This window comes from Kryptolebias marmoratus, linkage group LG17 (assembly GCF_001649575.2).
Source record: "Kryptolebias marmoratus isolate JLee-2015 linkage group LG17, ASM164957v2, whole genome shotgun sequence".
Lineage (NCBI taxonomy): Eukaryota > Metazoa > Chordata > Actinopteri > Cyprinodontiformes > Rivulidae > Kryptolebias > Kryptolebias marmoratus.
In genome coordinates, this window is record NC_051446.1 from 6,729,694 (window position 1) to 6,737,572 (window position 7,879).

The 7,879-nt window shown below is 40.9% G+C and overlaps 1 protein-coding gene across 1 annotated transcript in view; it reads left to right on the top strand.

Moving 5' to 3' along the window:
* Positions 1-7,427, top strand: part of cfap206 (cilia and flagella associated protein 206) — a 42,051-nt gene extending 34,624 nt beyond the window's left edge. The window contains exons 11-12 of the mRNA XM_037980618.1: positions 4,480-4,623; positions 6,543-7,427. Coding sequence (XP_037836546.1) covers positions 4,480-4,623; positions 6,543-6,767 — 369 coding nt within the window. The 3' untranslated portion in view covers positions 6,768-7,427. The remainder of the gene's footprint in view (positions 1-4,479; positions 4,624-6,542) is intronic.
* Positions 7,428-7,879: the final 452 nt, after the last annotated feature.

Consider the following 7,879-nt stretch of genomic DNA (forward strand, 5'->3'; position numbering starts at 1 on the left):
AAAGCACAAATGGGAGACTGAATTGCAGGAACCAATAACAGGGGACGCATGGAAAGAAATATGTACTGAAGCACAATTAACAACAAGTTCTAATATATGGAGAGAATTCAAATGGAAAGTAATTGTCCGGTTTTTTAGAACGCCAGCAATAACTAGTAAAATGGGCCCAACACAACCCAACTCATNGCTGGAGAAACTGCGGAACGCAGAACGCAAATCATATGCATATCTTTTGGTCTTGTCCTAAACTAAATGTATTCTGGGAGGAGATTTATGACGCTCTCAAGGTAATTTTCAGGAGAGATGTTCCAAAGACCCCCCGGGTGGCAGTTTTGGGAGCAACACCCGAAGGAATAGACAGGAAGGATCATAGATATCTTCTAAATATCTTGCTCACAGCAGCTTTGAAATGTATCACTATCAGATGGCTAAAGTCAGAGCCTCCTACATATGGATGGATGGAAAAAATTACATATTCCCTAAGGCTTCAAAAAACAGTTCTTAATATGAGGTGGAGCCCTATCATGCCCCTATTAATTCAATGACACATCTACAGGATTGCCATTTTACACTCACTGTATACTTTTGGGTCGGGTTAAAATATCATCGCATTTAAGAATGTGTGGACTATCCTATGTCAGAGGGGATTTAATTATGAGTTCTGTAATTATGAGTTCTGTATTTATTTTACTTTGCTTTCATCTGTCTTTTGATTTCACTCTGTTGTTACATATTCACTGCTACATTTGTCAGAACATCTGCTAGATGAATGTAACTGTGGAAATGTGTTGTTGTTAAAAATAAATAAAAATAAAGTTAAAAAAAAAACATATAAAAAAAGCTCTCCAAACATGTGGATATCCTAACTGGGCTTTTGTCAAATCAGCAAGAAAATCTACAAAACACCACTGAACAAAACAAGGCGAAGAACAGATGGAAAAACATTGTCATTCTTTATGCTGCTGGAGTATCTGAGAAACTCGGAAGGATTTTCTCCAAACACAACATCCCAGTACATTTCAAACCCAACAGGACTCTTAGACAGAAGCTGGTCCACAGGGCCGGATTAGTAACTCGAGGGGCCCCTGGGCACTGAAGCTCACAGGCCCCCCTCCCTAACCTAACACCATTTTTTTTAATAGCTGGGAGTTGGGGCGGTGGTTAAGTCAACTAACTTTGCTACAGGAGATTGGGGGTTCGAGGGTTTGAATCCTGGTGCCAACTTTGAGTTACCTCTGTTACACAATGAGCGAGAGACATAAAAAAAAAATTATGCCATGCCGGCTTGAATGTTGCCCAGACAAACAAGTTTTGCATGAGATGCTAGGGAACCAGGACATTCTGATGAGAAATGGGCCACTGGAACAAGACATTCATGAACAGAGAACTCAACACTGTTGGAGTCAAGCCTAGAGAGAAGGGCTATATGGGTATCACAACTAGAGATTGACAAGATTTTGACCAAGCTAGATACCTACGACCTGGCTATAAGATCAAACCTACAAGCAATAAGGAGCATTGTCCCCCATGGAGAAGGAGGCTGGAAACTAAGATCAAGGCAACTCAAAGAGAAATCAGCCAGTTGTCAGAGCAACAGAAAGGTGCAGTGATAAAGGATCCATCACAAAATACTGACTTGTCCATTCTCAAGGCTCTAGAAACTGTCAAACAACGCCTCAAAGCTCTGGCTACTCGTCTTTGGAGATGTACTCAAGGAGCGGAAGCCAGGAGAATAAACAAGGTATTCTCCACCGCATCATCCAAAGTGTAAGACTGAGCAGTACTGGAGAATCATATGGGAGAAGGAGGCATCACACAATGATAATGCTTGCATGGCTTCAGGAGATCTGAACACACCAATTTCCCAGAGCAAGAACCAGTAACCATAACAGTGGCAGACATCAAGACAGAGTCTTGGGAATGAAAAGGTGGACTGCATCAGGGCCTGACAGAGTCCACACCTACTGGCTAAAGAAACTGACCGCTCTCCATGAACGCCTAGCAGGACAAATGAACCAGCTACTGATGGAAGGGACCCACCCTTAGTGGTTCCCTTACAAAAAAATCCAACGAAAATCACATGTGACTTTCACATGTGATCACATATGAAAAATGGGAATCACATGTGGAAATATGTGATTTTGGGGGGGATTATGGGAATCACGTGATCACATGTGAATTTCGTGGGATTTATTTGTAAGGGTTGACCCAAGGCCGGACAGTATTGATCAGGAAAGACCCCTAGATAGGGGCAATTCCTTCCAACTACCAGCCAATCACCTGCCTCTGTACAACATGGTAGTTCCTATCAGGCACATGGGTCAATACATGAGTGAGGCACAACAGGGATTTTGGTACCAACACCAGGGGAGCCAAGCACCAGTTACTAGTGGACAGAACTGTAGCTTGAGACTGTAAGACCAGACACAAACCTGTGCACTGCCATGATTGACTACAGTAAAGCCTATAACTCTATGCCCCACAGATGGATACTGGAGTGCTTGAAAACTGTACAACATCAACAGAACACTAAGAGCCATTATTGAGAACTCAATGGGAATGTGAAAGACAACCCTAGAGGCCAATTCAAAGCCAATTACACAAGTCAGCATCAAATGCGGCATATACCAAGGTGATGCTTTGTCCCCACTCCTGTTGTGCAAAGGCCTGAACACCCTCAGCCAGATGATTGCAAAGAGGGGCTATGGATACCGGTCCCAAAGTGAGACAGTCATCAGTCACCTCCTCTACATGGATGACATCAAGCTGTATGCCAGAAGTGAGCGAGACATTGACTTACTGATCCCCCTCACCAGGATATACAGCAAGGACATTGGTATGTCATTCGGACTTGATAAGTGCAGCCAAATTATATCCAAGAGAGACAAGGTGATCACAAGTTCAACCAGGGTTGAACTACCTGAAAGCAACATCGCAGATGTTCAGGACAGCTACAAATACCTTGGAATCCCGCAGACAAATGACAACCAGGATGAGGCAGCAAGGAAGTCAGCGACAACCAAGTATCTACGGGGAGTAAGGCAGGTCCTGAAGAGCCAGCTGAATGGTAAGAACACAGTTCAGGCCGTCAACACATGCAGTGCCAGCCATCAGATACCCAGCTGGTATTAAAAACCTGGCCAAAGGAGGAGATAGAAGCTACTGACATCAGGTCATGAAAGCTCCTCACAATGCATGGAGCGTTTCACTCTAAGTCCAGCACCCTGAGACTGTACACTAAGAGAAAGGAGAAAGGCAGAGGACTAGTGAGTATCAGAGCAACTATACAGGATGAAACAACCAAGATCCTGGAGTACATCAAGAAGAAAACATACAATGATGATCTCCTAAGTAAATGTCTCCAGCAGAAGAAACCCAATGTGGAAGAGAAGAAAGAGGAACCCTCATGCAAAGACAAGCACCTGCACGGCATGTACCACCCGCAGATTGAGGAAGTAGCTGATATCAACAGATACTACCAGTGGCTAGAAAGGGCTGGACTAAAGGACAGCACAGAGGCTCTAATCATGGCAGCACAAGAGCAGGTCTTTAGGACAGGAACAATAGAGGCTGGGGTCTATCATAACAGACAGGATCCAAGATGCAGGCTGTGTAAAGATGCCCCTGAGACAGTCCAGCACATAATAGCAGAATGTAAGATGCTGGCACCTTTAGAAGTTCTTATTTCTGTTTTTTTTTTTCGTTGCAAAATTGCAAATCAAGTCCTCAAAGTCCAGCTCCCTCACCAGCTCAGACTTGATGGCCATCAAGGACAGTGCAGAAAGTCCCTTCTGACCCGTAGTTGTTCTGAGTTTGTTTTTGATTCTTTTTATTTGTGAAAATGTACTCTCTTCCTCACAGTTGGATACAGGCAGTGTGAGAAAAAGGCTGAGAGCAACAAAAACATTGGGGAAGGTTGGCTGGAGACCATTCCTCATCACAATCTGCAATAGATTTGCAGGTGTCTTATCTTGCTCAGTACTGACAAAAGACCTAAACCGGATCAGCTCATCAGATAAGAAATTATCCAAGTCGGTTGGATATGAAGATGATGGAACATTGACCCTTTTAAAGGGATCAGTGTCCACACAGTCCATGTCAAACAGGACACCAAAACAATCATTGTCTCTGTATGACCATAATGAACATAATGAACATTAGAGAACACAAAAAATGGCTTTAATTCCATCCATTTTACAGATATTGGCTTTTATATGATGTGGTGGTAGCTGAGAGACATTCGTAACACATACTCTGACCATGACAGTTCACAATATTGCATGAGATCATGCATAATGTTATTTTTAAAGTTTGGCCAAAGTGGCTGCAACTTCATCATAACTCTCTCAACATTAGATGATACTAGTTTAAAACTGTCAGAAAGGCTGCAGGTGATACACATTAATTCAAAGAATTCTAGGTTTTTATTATTTTATTATCTAATCAAACCCAGATATTGTTTTTCATGTGGTTTTACAGATCGTGCAAGGGGAGAGTTCATGGGTAATGCCCCTCACCAGGTGTGACAGCAGCACTCAGACCGATATGCACCCTGTAGAAACTAACATCAACAAGTCATACAAGTGGAATGAGTGGGAGCTCCGTCGAAAAGCTCTCAAATTGGTAAGCTGAATTTACAAATTGTATATTCTTTTACACAATTATTTATTCTGGAATAGTCAGAAAATTGTTTGTTTTTTAACTTTTAGCATCAAACAATGGCTCTGAAAATGAGGTTCTATTGGACATGAAAAAGAAATGAGAAACTTTCAAATGAGAAGTAAAACATCTTCAAAAATCTAAATCAGGGGTCCACTTGCCTTTGACTTAATTCATTAGGAGTACCACATTCTGTATGACAGAATCTACACTAGCAGACATGAAAAAAGTATTATCTTCACTTTGCATGGAAAAACAGAGTAGGGTTTCTTAGATCTTGACGTATGTCTGTACTGTTCTTTCAACATAATCTGTTTGAATTTCTCTTGCTGTAGTGAATTTTTTTTTGTTGACATTTATTAAATTACAAATTAAGGTGTAGCATGCTTTTCAATAGAACATGGCGCCTAAAATGTCTGAACACTGTACACTAGCCGTCACCCTGTATATTCCAACAGAGCTTCTGTATTTACAATGTATATACTAAAATAATCAGGGCCTTGACTTTGAAGAATAAATAAGATGTTGTTTTATTTTATATAATAAAATAAAGTAAATTCAAATTAAAACAAAAATATCTATGAATATCTTATAGATAAGTAAAGAAAATTAACTAGATCATATAAATCATAGGGTTATTAGAAAGATCTGCAGTATAAATTATGCTTATGTTTGGTACAAATGTTAAATTAGAAATGGCTGATTGGACAAAGTTTTATGCCCACCATAGTCAATCACACCTAGACTTTTGACTTGAAATTGAATATCTAGGAGAGATTGGCGATCATACACGAGCAGAGACTTAATGCACATTACAAAACATAACAAAAGAAACACAAATACAACAGTGAAAGACCGACAGCCCGCCAAACACACTGGCACCATCTTGGATTTTGCTACCTAACTAAAGCTGAGAACTAAATCCTCATCCCGGCCGCTTCACACTCTGCTGTGAACTGATCCAGCGAAAGCTGGAGATCACAATTTGATGAAGCCAATAGGACCACATTACATATCTGCAAAAAGCAGAGACGTGATCCTAAGGCCACCAAAACAGATCCCCTCAACACTTTGGTTGTGCTTAGAAATTCTGTCCATAAAAATTATGAACAGAATCTGTGACAAAGGGCAACCTTGGCTGGGTCCAACTCTCACCGGAAATGAGCCTGACTTACTGCCAGCAATGCAGACCAAGGTCTGGCACCGATCATACAGGGACCTAACAGCCCGTATCAAAGGGCCTGGTACCCCATACTCCCGGAGTACCCCCACAGGACTCCCTGAGGGACACGGTCGAACGCCTTCTCCAAGTCCACAAAACACATGTAGACTGGTTGGGCGAATGTCCAATACACTGCTGAGGGTATAGAGCTGGTCCAGTGTTCTACGACCAGGACAAAAACCACACTGCTCTTCCTGAATCCGAGATTCAACTATCCGACGGACCCTCCTCTTCAGAACCCCTGATTAGACCTTACTAGGGATGCTTAGGAGTGTTAGCTCTGTGTAATTGGGAAAACACTCTGCAGTCCCCCTTTTTGAATAGGAGGACCACCACCCCGCTCTGCCAATCCAGGGGGACTGCCTGGAAAGCTCTGTACTGTACTTTACTTGATCCTTCCTCTCTACTTTTGACTATATCCACTAATTATACTTTACTCTATGCTCATCTGTACCTTTAACAACACCCCAACTGTATTTTCATTTATGTAGTTTTAGTACTTATAAAATAGCCACCAACTGTAATTTACTTCATGTGTTAGTACTTTTAACATCCACCCACTGTACTTGACTTTTTTTTTAGTACTTTTTTTCTTAGTACTTTTAGCATCCACTTACTTTTTTGCGTTTTACTAATACATTTTTCTTCTCTTTAATCTCAGGCTGATCTTCGGACAAAAGTGACCTGCTTGGTGCAGACTGACTTTAGCCAAATGAGGCGGGAAAACATCACTCAGACTTGGCTTCTAAAAGATGCTGCATGTCAAAGCAAGACAGATTGTGGAAGCAACATGGCTAAAGTTCAGACCTTTCTGGCAGGTCTTAGGGGACATCTAAATGCACCTATGATCAAAATTAACCTGACAAAACCTGTGGATGAGTATTAAAGCTTTGCATGAACTTTAAAGAAATACAAGTTGTTGTTAGCATTTGATAAAACTGTTAAAACTGTCTCCTGAAAATTGTCTTCAAAAAGCAATGAGAAGATCCTGAGGTTCCCAAACCAAACACCTTAGAAGCTGCAAACATTAATTTTATTACAGTGTCATGTAGCTTAAGATAAAATGGAAATATAGTCCTATTTTTAAAGCAAATAAGGTTTTAAACAACACTCTGGAGCTTTAGACCTCTTCTATAGACTATTCTTTCAAAGGTTTAACATTTTCCCTTAAATCAGTAAAATATTTGCATATTTTAAAATTCTGTAAGTTTCTGCTACATAAGAATAACGCTTAATATTTTGTAAATTAAAGAATTGTCTATGTATAAGCAAGACAAAATGTTGACTTGTATTAGACTAGATAGAATTTTACTGGTAATACTTGTATTAAAAAGGATTTTCTGGCTTTCCTTTGCCATGATGTATTCTATTAGCTTAAAATCTTTCCTGTTCATTAATGTGGAAGTTCAAAGCCTCATCCAATATTTAGCAATGTGTAATGTGTTAAGGGGCTTGGACTCCGATGATAACTGCTTGCAGTACTAGTTTATTAAAATTATTTTAAATTTTCTTCCATAAATTAAAGTCATACTGATGCCCAAAACACAAAAAGTTTTGAGATTATTTTTTACATGGTTTTTACTAGGGCTTGTGTATGCAAACCACAAAAATAATTAAATATGTCCAACAGGGGGTAGTGGGTGGGGGCTATCATTGGGGTTTTTGCATTTTGTCGCACAATTTAAAGCCTTAAGTTTATGTAAATGGCTTGCACTTACACAGCGCTTTATCTAGTCCAAGGACCCCAAAGCGCTTTACACTACAATCATTCACCCATGCATCCACACATTCATGGTGGTAAGCTACATTGTAGCCACAGCTGCCATCACACCAGCACCACCGAGCCCTCTGACCACCACCAGTAGGCAAGGCAGGTGAAGTGTCTTGCCCAAGGACACAACGGCTGAGACAGCCAGAGCAGGGGCTTGAACCAGCAACCCTCCGATTACAGGACAAAACACTACCTCCTGAGCCACTGCTGCCCCTATTCCCTGCACT